The sequence below is a fragment of the Nicrophorus vespilloides genome, unplaced genomic scaffold (assembly GCF_001412225.1).
Source record: "Nicrophorus vespilloides isolate i.1.1-1 unplaced genomic scaffold, Nicve_v1.0, whole genome shotgun sequence".
NCBI lineage: Eukaryota > Metazoa > Arthropoda > Insecta > Coleoptera > Silphidae > Nicrophorus > Nicrophorus vespilloides.
This window is the reverse complement of record NW_017100084.1, coordinates 269,322-283,469: the sequence shown is the minus strand read 5'-3', so window position 1 is coordinate 283,469 and position 14,148 is coordinate 269,322. Positions and strand designations below refer to the sequence as shown.

At 39.4% G+C, this 14,148-nt stretch overlaps 1 protein-coding gene across 2 annotated transcripts in view; it reads left to right on the top strand.

Moving 5' to 3' along the window:
• The window catches only part of LOC108567094 (protein grainyhead), a 42,804-nt gene extending 31,634 nt beyond the window's left edge, over window positions 1-11,170 (top strand). Inside the window, exons 3-14 of one of the 2 annotated variants that reach the window (XM_017927349.1) lie at window positions 4,329-4,604; window positions 5,569-5,872; window positions 6,074-6,808; window positions 6,968-7,140; window positions 7,221-7,383; window positions 7,909-8,020; window positions 8,489-8,583; window positions 8,656-8,811; window positions 8,868-9,047; window positions 9,121-9,528; window positions 9,948-10,012; window positions 10,127-11,170. In XM_017927349.1, coding sequence (XP_017782838.1) covers window positions 4,329-4,604; window positions 5,569-5,872; window positions 6,074-6,808; window positions 6,968-7,140; window positions 7,221-7,383; window positions 7,909-8,020; window positions 8,489-8,583; window positions 8,656-8,811; window positions 8,868-9,047; window positions 9,121-9,528; window positions 9,948-10,012; window positions 10,127-10,244 — 2,785 coding nt within the window. In that variant the 3' untranslated portion in view covers window positions 10,245-11,170. The remainder of the gene's footprint in view (window positions 1-4,328; window positions 4,605-5,568; window positions 5,873-6,073; window positions 6,809-6,967; window positions 7,141-7,220; window positions 7,384-7,908; window positions 8,021-8,488; window positions 8,584-8,655; window positions 8,812-8,867; window positions 9,048-9,120; window positions 9,529-9,947; window positions 10,013-10,126) is intronic. The other variant, XM_017927350.1, reaches the window with a different exon arrangement.
• The last annotated feature ends 2,978 nt before the right edge of the window (window positions 11,171-14,148 follow it).

The following is a 14,148-nucleotide window of genomic DNA, read 5'->3' as shown; positions in this document are numbered from 1 at the left end:
GATACCATGAAACAGTTGCAATTCCTACACAATCGTCTCCAACATATTTCTAGATTTTAAGTCAACTTTAAGTTTGAATATTGAAATCAACTTTTAAGTTTGATTGAATTGAATATACAAAATAAATTTAAGATGTTTAACCGTTGTAACAGTAATTTGTATCACTGCTGTGCATCCGAGTGAGCTTTAAGTAAAAGCTTAATCTTCAGATGTTATCGCTGCGCTCACCCCATGATCTGAAGGATGGTTTTAAGCAAACACTTACATAGGAAAATCGAGCCTGAGAATTGCGTTCAGCGTTGTTGCAGTTAACCGTTAACAAATCGCTGGCTCGTGTAAAATGCGTTCCGAACCGAGTATTTCCATGTGCGCATAATTGATCACTATTACTATTTTCTCTTATTTTCGCACATCAAATGCGGTGACAAATTATTAGACATCGCGTCAATCAAATCAATTTACTTCTCACGTAATCATTAGATAAGTAAATTTGTTTTGCAGAATATTCAGTTAAGAAAAATATTTTTATTAATTTTTGCTCACTGTTTATAGTAGACAGGAAATACCAACAAAATTGAAAACACACAAAAAAAAGTTATAAGTTCGACGCAACCTTAACCTTTTATTTGTTCATCGTACGAAGCGTTTCCTTGTGATTGAACAAAGGAAGTCGTGTAACCTAAATTTAAATCTGTAGCGATTGTGTGGGTGATGCATTTATAGGAAACTTAAACCTGAAGTCTATTTAGGTCTATTAGAATATGGTTCAAGATTGGTGCAACCTTAACCTTTATATATATATATTGCATTAATCGCACTTGATCCTGTGGTCATGCGAAACAAAGGATATCGGGTCTGAAAACGACGCGACTTTGTGCATAAGTAAATGAATATAGCACACATATAAACTGCAAATATACATATTTATTTTATAAGAGAAGTGTTGTTATGTAAGTGTAAATCTAAAATATTTTAATTAATTGGCAGAACGGAATTATTAATAGATCGCGGACCTTGAAATTTAATTCGCCATTTGGAGAGGGGAAAAGTCAATTTTTATGGGACGGGATTTTTTCCCATGGGATGGTTGAATTTCGGCGACACCATCGAATATTAAATTTTCGGTTTTGGTTTTCGGTGTCGCCTTCAACTTAGTTTTATTTTCCTTTCTTTTTTAACTTTTTTTTTTTTGTTTTTATACATATATATATATTCACTTTTTCTCATGTAAATTGTGAATGCGGTGGTGTTTGTGTCTGGCTTTTCGTATGTATGTGCGTGGTTATAGTCAGTGACCACATGGATTCCGACAAGCGGAACGGACACCTGAGATGAATCCGGACACTCGACACCCCCTTTGTCATCCGAGGTTTCTTCTCGAGAAGAGTAGTACCAACGGCGGATGAGTCCATCGCGGATCGATGTATGTATGTATGTGCATATGCGGTGAAGTTGCTGGTATGAAGAAAGAAAAGTTTTCGGAGGAAATTTTTAACGTAATTAAAATTATGTGTGCACGAGAGAATATTGTGTAGATATGTAGGCGCGCCTGCGTAATGGTAGTATACCTAAAATGTTGACTACCTGTAGCCCAATGGGCGGTCCGGGTCCGGCAGTCCGGCAACTCACCTGGTCAGGCCACTTCAGTTCCATAACAGAGCTCGACTCGTTTACATTACTTGCGATTAAGTGACATGTAGCGCGCGGACACTGACAGTGCGAGTTTGACATTGACACAAGTGTGCGAAGACCTTAGTGCGTTTTAGTCTTTGCATCTCTTCAGGGCGAAGCAATACCGGTGACCAGGATAGTTTAAAAAGTTAGTAGTAGAGCAGCTATTCAGGAAAGTCGTTAGAAAGTGCAAGAATACGACTACCCCTGCTCGGGAAAAGAACAAAACGAGAATCACAGCAAAGGAATCGCGTGCATATCAAATAATATAATCTACGGGCGTCCTGTACTAGAAGAGGGTCAGACCCAGATGACCTGCGGCTAAGAAAGGGTTAGTAGCTACAACCGAACCGAATAAATAACAGAGCTCTAAAATCCAGTTGGATTTCGGTGGAGAATCGTCGTAGCAATCACAGCCGTATCAATCGTAGCAAAACTGAGACCGGGACCTTGAATTCATAATACTTTTTACACAATAATAAGTTTTTTAATTGATTCGCTTATGTGTCAAAGGTGAGGATTACGTGCGGAGTGTAGGTAAATAGTCGGAGAAGAAAAATACTGCAGCGCGCGGTAATTGACGGAGAGAAAAACGCGAACAGAAAGCAAACAAATAAAGAAAAAAAAAGTCGAAGGCAAATGGAAATGGAAATAATGATCGGATGAGAATCTTTCGAGATGTGCCCGTCCGTGTAATTTCATATGGAAATGGTGTAATTTTGATTATAAAGTAGATTAATGCTCGGGATAGCCACTGCCATCGCCGGGGCAATTAGTTTTAAAGAACACTTGACTCGTTAATGGTGCCCATAGATCAGAGAGTTATTTATTAGTTTTCCCCCCTTCGACGATGGGTTTTCGATGCTGTTGTTGCCCATGCGATATCGCCGTGCATCCGGCGATTGTGTGATATTAGCTTTCACATTCTTTTTTCTTTCCATCTTCTTTTCTCTCTACTCGCGTTATTTTTTTTTTTCCTTCTTCTTTTACTTCTCGTCCTGAACGACCGTCTTCGGATTTCGCTCGCAATATGATAAAGAAGTTTCTATGCGCGACGTGGCTCTTCGCGGAATCGATACACTTTAAATGAGACGACCGTATTTGAAGGATGAGCAGACAGTCAGTCATTCAGTCCGTTAGATTCGCGGAGGCTATGGTATGAAGCGTTTTTGGATGGAATGGAGTAGATTGTACACTGAGCCCATTGCCATACCATTGAGGATGAGCGCGATACGAGCTGAGGGTGCAATCGCGATGATGTGTAACTTGACGGATGCTTAGGGTGTTGAAGCACAAGTATCTGACGTCCTTCTACCTGCTCCCTGCACAAGCACAAAGGTTGCATGCGTGCACACCTTTCAATATACTGCTAACATACCTCTTCAAGAGATGAGGTATAGGATGAAGGGAAGAATACCGAAAGAAAAGATGAAATAAAGAAAAGGCACCCCTTTAACATGACAATTGATATGATACTATGCCATTTCCCACCTCGGCTACCGGATCTCCTCCGTGCAGATATTTAAATGTAGTAGCACACACGCTCTTAGCTCCGACAATTGGCGTAGCGTATCCTTCTCAAACGTCGAATTACGGCGATCGGCGACAGCCGGTCTCGCTGATCGTCGTCTCGCATAACGTCGTCCCTTGCATATGTATCAATTAAGCCCTTGTACTGGACGTTCGCCACATGAATGAAACATGTTCTTTCGTGCAGTTCGTTAGTATGCCCGACGGCTTCTCCCATTTCTGGCGGTTTACACGCAAATTGCCGCCGCGGTATCGTAAGTCAACTACGACCAACCGATTTAAGATTTACACTGGCGCATGTTAATTCAAAAAAGAAACATATAAATTCGGTAGAGAATCGCACTTGAATATCATTAAAATATGAATTAATTCTCGTTGACGTCCCTCGGTTTCGTAACGTTGTTGATCGACCTGCGATGATGTCGATGTTGATGATGGTTGGTTGATACGTACGTTTGAAAGTGGACCACGAGAAAATCTAGAGAAAATATACTGTTTACGTTGGTAATGTGTTCTGAGCGACATCTGCGTTCCCTGGCACTTTTATCTTGATCATGGTATGTCTGGAAGTGGAGACATTAATTCCGAAGGTGTGGTCAATATATATATATATTAGATTTAGCTCGTTTTATGGCTTTCGCGAATATTGGCCCCGATATTAATCGCACCGAAATGTCAACCGAATCTAAGCCAGGTACCAAAAGAGAACCAAAATCTACAGCTCAAAATAAATAATAAAAAAAAAAGAAATAAATTCGCCATCATTAATCACGGAATGAATGAAAATCCCTTTCTTCTTCGTCTTTTTAATGCATACTTCTTTTTTTTGTTCACGCTTAACATTAAGTAAACATGTGGTGTGACAGGGTGTTTCGCACCAACTCAATCGATTGAGTTCCCAAGGAAACCTTGGTTGCTGGTGGGTTTTGAGTTCTGGTCGATGAATCGGCTGGCGAGTCGCGTGCCGCGACGAGAAAGTGATCTGGTACTCTTCGGCTGCGGCTGCTGAATGAAAATGCAAACGGGTTTGACTACTCGATGCAGATTCATTGAGCTCATAGGTTTTAGATCGTGAGCGTCTAGAGCGGATTAGGAATGACGGTTTGTTTGTGTTTCTCTATTTGCAGGAAGCGCAAGGAGGGATTGGAGGGTCACGCGGTCGCGGGCACCGGAGAAGTGGGTCCCCGGGGTATGGCAGAGCTGCCCGAGGGCGGCGTCCCTCCTGAGGACCAGCAGACTTGGAGGGCCTACTACGAGCACCCCCTGACTGCCGCCACAACGGCGATGCTAAACATCGGAGGCGGCGCCGAGGACCAGACTGCCACCATGGGCCTCATCTATGAATATTACAAACTGCCTCCCCTCACGACAGACTCCAAAGACAAATTGGCAGATATTTGGCCGTAAGTATTTAGAATAATAATACCGACCCGAGGCAGCTATATATCAAAAAGCGGGACTCCAAAACAAAATTTAAAATAAAAAAAAAAATCCGACAGTTCGAGAAAATTTATTGCCATATCCTATATATTGCACTGCATAATAGGATTATTATTGAAATGAGAGGGACAGCTATACGATCGTGTACAAATTTGGTTTACGCGCAAGGAAAAGACAGAGATAGAGAAGGTACCTACCCTTCGGTAGAATACATAATTCGGGCCGTTTGGGAATATGCTAAAACCTTCTTGATTTATCTGCTGACCCTCGCGCCTCCTAGGAGCCCCTTCCGCTCGATTTCACACATTCCCGAGGTAACGAACTATCGACTCTCCCGATCGAAATTATTCAAAAGGATGGCAAACCCGGGGATAAGTCCTTGTTTATTTACGCGCGCTCCCTCGGTAACTGCAACACATGTAATTTTAATCCGACTGATTAAAAATACCATACGGTAACGTGATCCCGATTGTATCTACCGGTAGTATCCCATTCTTATAAACAAATTACATCTCAGGTATATAAGACAATATTGAATAGTCGAAAGCATGAGAGATCAAGATAACGTATCTGTTATTGGCGTCGGATTTCAGGATGCGATCCTTTTTCACTTGCACTATCGAAGTGAAGAATGTGAGAGAGAAAGAGATGATGTAAAAAATACGTATGTGTGTGTATATATTTGGAGAGAGTAAAGGGGTTGGAGCCTGGGCATGAATAAGAATGGCGGTGAATACAATGGGTTTAAATTTGTATGAAGGTCTGTGCCGCACAATACGAATGAATAGAAGTGGATGAGCGATGATATTCGAGTAATGTTTCGCGAAAATCTCACTTGATGCGACATTTTTGCATAAATTTAGTCTTGCATCTTGTTGTCTCCGTCCTACCGCAGGCGGTTCCTTTCTAATGCGTGCTTGTGTTTAGGACTAACTCACAATCCAGTGGAATCCTTTCGTCCCAGCTCAAAGCGCCCAACGGGTTAGTAAGTGGGACGGGCCTTGAGCTGACTCCTCCTCTGAGCAGTGCTAGTCAACTAAGCTCTCAAGATATCCAAGGTTTATTTATAAACCAGCACGTTGGGTACGCACAGCCAGGCGCTTCCGGTACGCAGAATCTACAGATCGTGAAACGGGAGCCGGAAGACTTGAGCCATCACAGGAAGCTGGAGTCCAGTTCACCAGGACTGGATGGATCGATCATCGTGAGCAAGCATCAGCAGAGGCACAAGGTGAATACCAGAATTAGTAGATTTTCTTTTTGTCGCGCCGTTGACCGGTGGAATGATAAGGTATCACCAGGACATTCCATTACAATATCGATATAGAATTTGTTTAACAGTGATTTTGGTAGTTGTGATATTAAGTATAAAAGACATTTGATGCGTGTGATGAAGTGTGTACGGAAGTGTGAGTAATGTATGTGGTTATAGGTCGTGCTGGTGTCCTCTGGTGGTAGCCAGCCCGGAGACTTGGTGGTGGATGTGAATTCGATCAAAGATGAGAGCCATCGCGGCTTAAATTCCCCGCAGCACGGATCAAGATCCGTCAACGGAACGCCGACGTCGACCCATAGCAGTCTTTTGGCGGACGGTTCCAACGCCGGTCCCATTGAGTTCATTTCCACGGGCGAGCTGAAGCCTGCGATGTACAGCACCCAAATTTTCACACCCATGAGTCACGGCCACAGTGGCAGTGGTACCCCGTCGCCAATACCATACATTACCGACCACGTGACCCAATATACCCAAGGCGGTATCGGAGGCGGTGCGGGTGGATATGGCACGAACGTCGTCAGACCGGGCAGCTCGGCAGCCTTCTCGGTGGCGGAGCCGTACTACCGCGAGTACTTCACCACCGTGGCCTCCGGAGCTGGCACCCCCGAACCTGTTTACTCTACCCAATTGCGTCAGAGTCAGTTGACATATGGCGGTGACGAGGTGATCACCGGCGCCGGAGGCGGTGGCGGAGGAGGAGGCGGTGGCGGCGCCGTTGGTGGCACCACCGCCAGCTTCGTCGAGCGCTATGTACGACAATCAAGTGCGTACCACGGTAAAGGAGTCATAGCCGCCGCCACCGCCGCCGGCCTCACGGTGGATCTACCGAGTCCGGACAGTGGCATTGGGGCGGACGCAATTACACCGCGCGACCAAAACACTATGCAACAGGTGAGTCGACCCTCTCCTTCATTCTCCCCCAAATCGGAGCACATTTCACAACAATGCGGAACCGAGTCCCATCGTTCTAATAACTGCACTGCCACCACCATCAAGAACAACAGTTCTTCGTTGTCCGCACCATCAAAACAACTTGCTTTCCTGTTACAGTCGTTCGATTATACGGAACTCTGTCAGAACAACTCCGGTCTTCTGGATCCGCTATCCCTCAGCCAGCGTAGCAATGCATCGCAGTCACCAGGTTCACAGGCTAGCACACGGAGCCGACCTTGGCACGACTTCGGTCGCCAGAATGATGCAGACAAGATACAAATTCCAAAAATGTAAGTGTCGTCTTCACCAATGCAATCCATTGGCAATGGCAATCAATATTTTATAACCGTGTTTCATTGCAATTACATAGATTTTCCCCGGTCGGATTCAAATACCACCTGGAGACTCCGATCTCGACTTCGCAACGGCGGGAGGATGACCGTATCACATACATTAATAAGGGCCAATTTTATGGCATCACCCTCGAGTATGTGCAGGATCCCGACAAGCAGCTCAAATCGCAGACCGTCAAGGTAAGTGAGCAATTACTGCGTGCGTCTATTAATTGCTGTCATTAGAGGCAGCCACTTAGCAAAGGTTCTGCTGCTATTATACACACGTGATCGGTTTTATTTATGATACTCCACGGAAATGTGGGGTGTGCAGACCTTAACGGGCGGATGATAATAAGAGTCAAGTTTTTTCGGGCTGTGCGTTCAATTAGCAGCCACTTTAATTGTATCTTATAAATAATCTCATTCGATGTCTACCTATATATAATATATCCAATTATTCATCTATAACGCGGCTCTGCAAAAAGCGCAACGCAACCAACCAATAAAACGGACAAGCCAATAATCTCAATAAATAATATATAGAATTCAATATTTTTGCAGCAATTATTGCGTACGACCATTAACTTGTATATATATATATATTGATAATAATACTTTGCGCAAATCGTAATTGGTCGGAAGCCTTGGAATGAAAATTGCACAATTTCGGAGCTAAGCTTCGCGACCATCGACCATCGTCAATTAACAACTATGTGTTTGCAGAGCATCGTGATGTTGATGTTCAGAGAAGAGAAGAGCCCCGAGGATGAAATTAAAGCCTGGCAATTCTGGCACGGACGGCAGCACTCCGTCAAGCAGCGGATCTTGGATGCAGGTTAGTTTATACACGCACTCTCCATCATCCTTCCGCACCATCTCCTCTCGTACTCTTTCCACCATTCTGCATAATCAATAATAAAACCATTAAAAGTTTTCATGCTGCTATTATGAAATTATACGGCGTATTATAAGGTATTTGCATAATAACATTTTACGTACACAGTACGTACATGTTCCACGCGTTAAACAACATTCGATCCATCCATGAGCCGAAATTTTATTTAATATTTTATTACATTCTATTTTATTCGCATGTTTAATTATCATTTTTTTTTTGTCTTTGTCATCAAATAATAATATTAAAAAATAATCGAGTTTTATTGAATGTTTCTATGATAGATTTTTATAAAATGGTATTTTTTTCTGCATGATTATTTTACATTTAAGAAGTGTCTTTTGCATGGATAACGCAAGAAAACAACTGTTTCGTTCAAAAATATAAAATTTTCGTTGTATGTTGTAGACACGAAAAACAGTGTTGGATTGGTAGGATGCATTGAGGAGGTCGCACACAATGCCATCGCCGTATATTGGAATCCCATGGAGAGTGCAGCGAAGGTGAGTCACCGGAAAACAAAGGCCCTGTTCTTCTGACAATACTAAATAATTATGATTTTGTTTCGCAAGCAGATAAACATAGCTGTTCAATGTTTGAGCACGGATTTCAGTAGCCAGAAGGGTGTTAAAGGCTTGCCATTGCATTTGCAAATCGATACGTACGAGGATCCGCGAGACTCGAGCGTATTCCATAGAGGGTATTGCCAAATTAAAGTGTTTTGTGATAAGGTGAGCCAGTCGAATCGGACATAGTGAAGAGTATTGTATAATAATTATGTATATAGGGCGCGGAACGGAAGACTCGAGATGAAGAGAGGCGGGCGGCGAAGAGAAAAATGACTGCAACTGGTCGCAAGAAGCTGGACGAATTGTACCATCCCATGTGCGAGAGGTCCGAGTTCTATTCGATGACCGATCTCAGTAAACCGCCTGTGTTGTTCTCGCCCGCTGAGGATATCGACAAGGTAAGTGTCCAAGACCTGATGGTCATTGAACGTAGTTCTAAGGTAGTAATGCGTTGTTGTTAACTATTCGCAGCTGGCGTCGATGGAATTGCAAGGGTTTTACAGTCACGACACGGATGGTTCACTGAGTGGCTCAGTCCACAGCAATGACCACGTGAAATCAGCATCCCCTTTCTTGCTGCATACAGCATCGAAACCCCCCACAACGCCCACGCTCAAGTTCCATAATCATTTTCCACCAGACGCGGATAAGAAGGACTCGATCTTGGATAATAGTTTAAACACGGATGGTGGCGTCTTTCCGCCACCGCTGAAGAGGGCGAAAATGCTGGTATCCAGCGGTAACGGCGGGGGTCTAGGCACAAGCTCCGGTCCTCCACCACTTAATGAGCGTGTCATGCTGTACGTTCGCCAGGAGTCGGACGATGTCTACACACCGCTCCACGTCGTCCCTCCGAGTACGGCTGGACTCCTGAATGCGGTAAGTGTAGTAATTACAAGAATGATAACTGGCTGCTTGCTTTTTGCTTAACGTATGCATGGACCTGGACGTACTGGGCTTTACATTCATTCAATATGTCAACCGAACGATCAATCAATCAATCAATAATAACCCACTAAACTGGCATGTCATATAAACAATAACAATCTTTCTATATATTTTTTGTTTGTTTTGTTTTTGTTTTGTTCCGTGCTCAAGATGATCTCTCGCTCACAATATTTATATACATATATATATCTATATAACCGAATCGATATACATACATATATTATATATTTTGATATTATTCACATATTGTTATAAAGCTCAGTACTTCTTCTAAATCTATGCTAAAAAAGAAAGACAGAAATGCATTATTTTTCTCTCAGAAAATTAATTCTGTTTTCCTTATTTTGCAGATTGAGAATAAGTACAAAATTTCTGCTTCGAGCATAAATAACTTGTATCGCAAAAACAAAAAAGGGTAAGTTGGAGCAGTTAGTAGTGGTAGCTGGGTTTCACTAACGGCCCTACTAGCATTAACTAATCTGTGGAGTGTCTTTACGTGCAGAGTCTTTACCTCTGATCCTTGTTCCAGCATCACGGCCAAAATTGATGATGATATGTTAGCGTACTACTGCAACGAGGACCTGTTCCTGCTAGAGTTAAAGGCAGTCGACGAAGACCTATATGACATTACCTTTGTGGAACTCTGACCCGTACTCTCTCCCTTGTTGTGATTGTTTTCATTCTAATGTTTAAGAACAAAATGTTGATTACAGATTTTATTATTATTATTATTTTATTATTGATTGTTTATAGCTTCTAGAGTATTAAAATCATCATTATCCAATCCAATCATAAGTTATTGTTAGTTACTTACAGTTACAGTTATTATTATTTTATTTTTTTTTTAATTATTATTATTTTTTTATTTTGTTTTATATATATCACGAGATCACTGTTTTATTTGAAAAATATGAGTTGTGATCAAGTAGCATTCAATGTAATTGCGTGTGTCATGTTAAATGATCTCTGACAGTGATGGTCGGATCCATGGGGTGTAACTGTAAAACTGTATGTAAATAGGTTTAAGCATCATACTCATGAAGCCATACACCAGCCATCTCCCCATATTTGCTTGAAATTGAGAAAACGTACCTGACTTATGCTTTACTCGTATCGTAACGTAACATAACATATGGACGTGACGCCAAGTTGGGGCCCAACTGACTGAGGGTCTCCCCTATATTACAGACAGCTCTCTAAGCATGCCCATAATCTGCCAACTACTAGGATAGCAACTTTATGTTGATAAACTTTCGCAATATTATAAGTTAGGTTTTTTTTATAAAAATGTATTTTATAATATAATTGATTTTCTAAAATAAACTATAAAAGCAGAAACACCCCTTCAGCTCTCAATTCATTTCGACATTCTCCCACAGAACAGGACGAACATAATATAAAGAAACAAACAAATAGAGATGAACAACAATAGCCAGAACAATTTGCAATATAACAACAAAAACACACGTTTAACTTGGCTTCATGAGCATTCATCTTAAACTAAGTTACTACCTAACGTCGACAGGCACTCACACCCGAATAACATGAGCTTCATGTAGCAAAATAAAGAGACCAACCAAAAATTAATTAATTAATATATTACTATTTTGGTACTCATTAATATTTAATGTTTTTACTTCTGTTTTTTTTTATATATATACAGATATAAATTTTCATAGACTATATTTATCTATAAGATTTTTCAACACCTTTAATAATGATGATATTATTGTACAAACTTGTTCTAAATTTTTTTTAAGAGAGAAAAAAATATATTATAAGAAATATATTATTTTCTATATTTTTCACTTTTTATATGTCACATTTTTATGAAATATAATATTGAATATAACTATGCGATTCTTCTACAACCAAAGTCCCACGCGTAATTTGAAATCTCTTTATTTTGCCATCTATTGAGAAGGCTGGTAAACCTAAGTTCACTTGTACGAATGAGAAATGAAAATTGCTCTTAGGATATTCGAGAATTCAGGCAGAGAAAACTAATTGGCGTCATTTTTTCAAGGATTAAGGACCGCTGAATGATTCTCTGGATTCGTTGATGAATACAGATTTTCTGCGGAGAAAGCATTGAAGTTTTCACTTCCCTTGCATTGGCAGGTATTTCGGAAAGGAAATGGTGTATCTATATGTAACGTACTCTAGATTCTGTTGCACGCAGTACAATTTTATCTGATACTCATATATTGTCCATACATTATCCATAAATACATACATAATAAAGTTTTATAATGATACATGTACAATCATCTGCTATTCCTCCATCACCTTGTAGCCTTAATATTTCCATTGCTAAACTTACTCAACGAAGTATATACCCTCATTTGAAAGTTAATAGTCAAGATGGAAATACCGGAGAAGCTATTTGGTTATGCATTTTGATCTTATTTAGAATAGTGACAAATGTTTAAACATAGTTTAAAAACTAATACAAACGTTAACATATTAAATATAACATATTTGAAACTATTATTCGCAAAGACTCTTGCGTTCCCAATCTTTCCATCGACATTGAATCAGAGAAAGTAATTATAAATAAAACGATTAAAAAATTATATATAAAATAAACAACAAAATCAAAGTAAATCTGATTTGAAAATTATTATTTGACCATATTCTAAGTTCTTTTATAGTATATTTATATATATATTAAATGATTTTGTGGACCCTCCGGAGATCCGCGAACTACAGATTGGGAAGCGCTGGACTATACAAAAGACGAATTTTCAATGACATATATCAATAAACAATACCTCATATTGTATTAAGCCTATCATCATGTACATAACTCTACATTTTCCATAGTCTGGTTTAGCTAAAAGTAATAATACTATTTTTTACCTAATCTAATGCTCTAATTCATCTACGAAAGAAACTCTGATTACAGTTGTAATTATGGTAGTTTAAATATCAACTCTTCAATAATCATGTTGCTTTTACAAAGAGATATTTTACGATATTTGTACGAACACATACATCAATTAGATGTATTAGTACAATTGATACCGCTATGCTCTATGTAAATGTATCATTTATATTGTCACAATCTCTTAAGTGTACACTTAACTATGCACTTGTATGTTCATGTTTAATGGTAAGTTCACGTGTGTGCGGTTCTTTTGCGAGTTGTTCTGCCAATCAGAAAGAACAGAGTCACAACAAGAAAGCTCACACATGTGACCACACCACGACAATTCGCTAGAAATCATGTTCAAGCTTCTATGGAAACAATCCAACCAATAATAAATAACAATATTGAGATACATTTCTCTAATTTACAAAACAATGAACCGTACTTTTCGCTGGAAATATTCTATAGAATCATGTCATGCGTATCAGCCATACAAGATACGAATCTCTACTTTTCTGGCAGTTTTTGTGCCACTCTTTCCAATAAACATCCCCTTAGCTCTATTGTTATGTTATGTACAAATACTATAATCTAAAATATGTTATGATCAATATTAAACTACAATCATATTTGACTAGCTATATGCATAAGAAATGAAGGCTGTTTGATAAAACCATGTTGTACATGAATGTATCATACAATCTACAGTAGAACACAGTCTAAGACCCGATATCTTCAAGCTAGGATTACCGTCCAGCCAGAGGCTACGTTGGAAATTACCATCTTTTAAGTCTATTATTATGTACATGATCAGGTTTTCATTTATCTAGAAAATTATGTTTCAAACTTCCTTACAAACTTATGCACATGTGTACCTATTATTGAACAGTAAACAATGTTATTTCATAATTCAAATAAATTTTGTATACACTTATAAACTAATATTTCCGTGTTGAGTTTATCATTGCATAACTATGCATATGCGTTAACATATACATAATGTACTAAAATGGAAAAATTAAGAATTTAAAAAATTAAACTTAATATTTAGTTTTATAGCTACTTAAAGATCTATGGTTTTGGATAGCATCCAATTCACAAATGTAAATCACCAAAAAAACCGCAAATATATGTATATTTATTTACAATTAGAACGAACTACAAGATAGTTTCCGCTTTAAAATTAATTCTGTAATTTCTTTAAAAAGAAAATTACTCTTCACTTTACGATAAAATGAATTAAGTTTTAAAGTGGAACTATCTTTAGAAGTAGTACAAATTCATTTAAATCTATCAATATCCTTAGTTTTTTTTTTAATTTACACTTGTGTAGCTTTTAGCCTAATCCGACTCGACTCTGCGGTTTAGAACTGTTAAAAAACATGCAATTAAATAGAGACATGCACACTTAAGTCAAGCAACTCGCCTAAAACTGGTGTACAGATCTCTATGAGCGTTACTTATTAGCCCAAACCGCCGAGCCTAGTAAAATCCAACTGTATACAAAAAGCTATATACAATATGTATTTAAAGTTATGATTATATACTTATATGTTAATGTTTCCAATTTATGGAAAACTCTTATAGCTAATTAACAGGCATGTTCATTATAACTCGGTTTGTCTGTTTCGCATTATATGTAACAAACACATGCAAATGGGTATGTGCATACTTCCAAC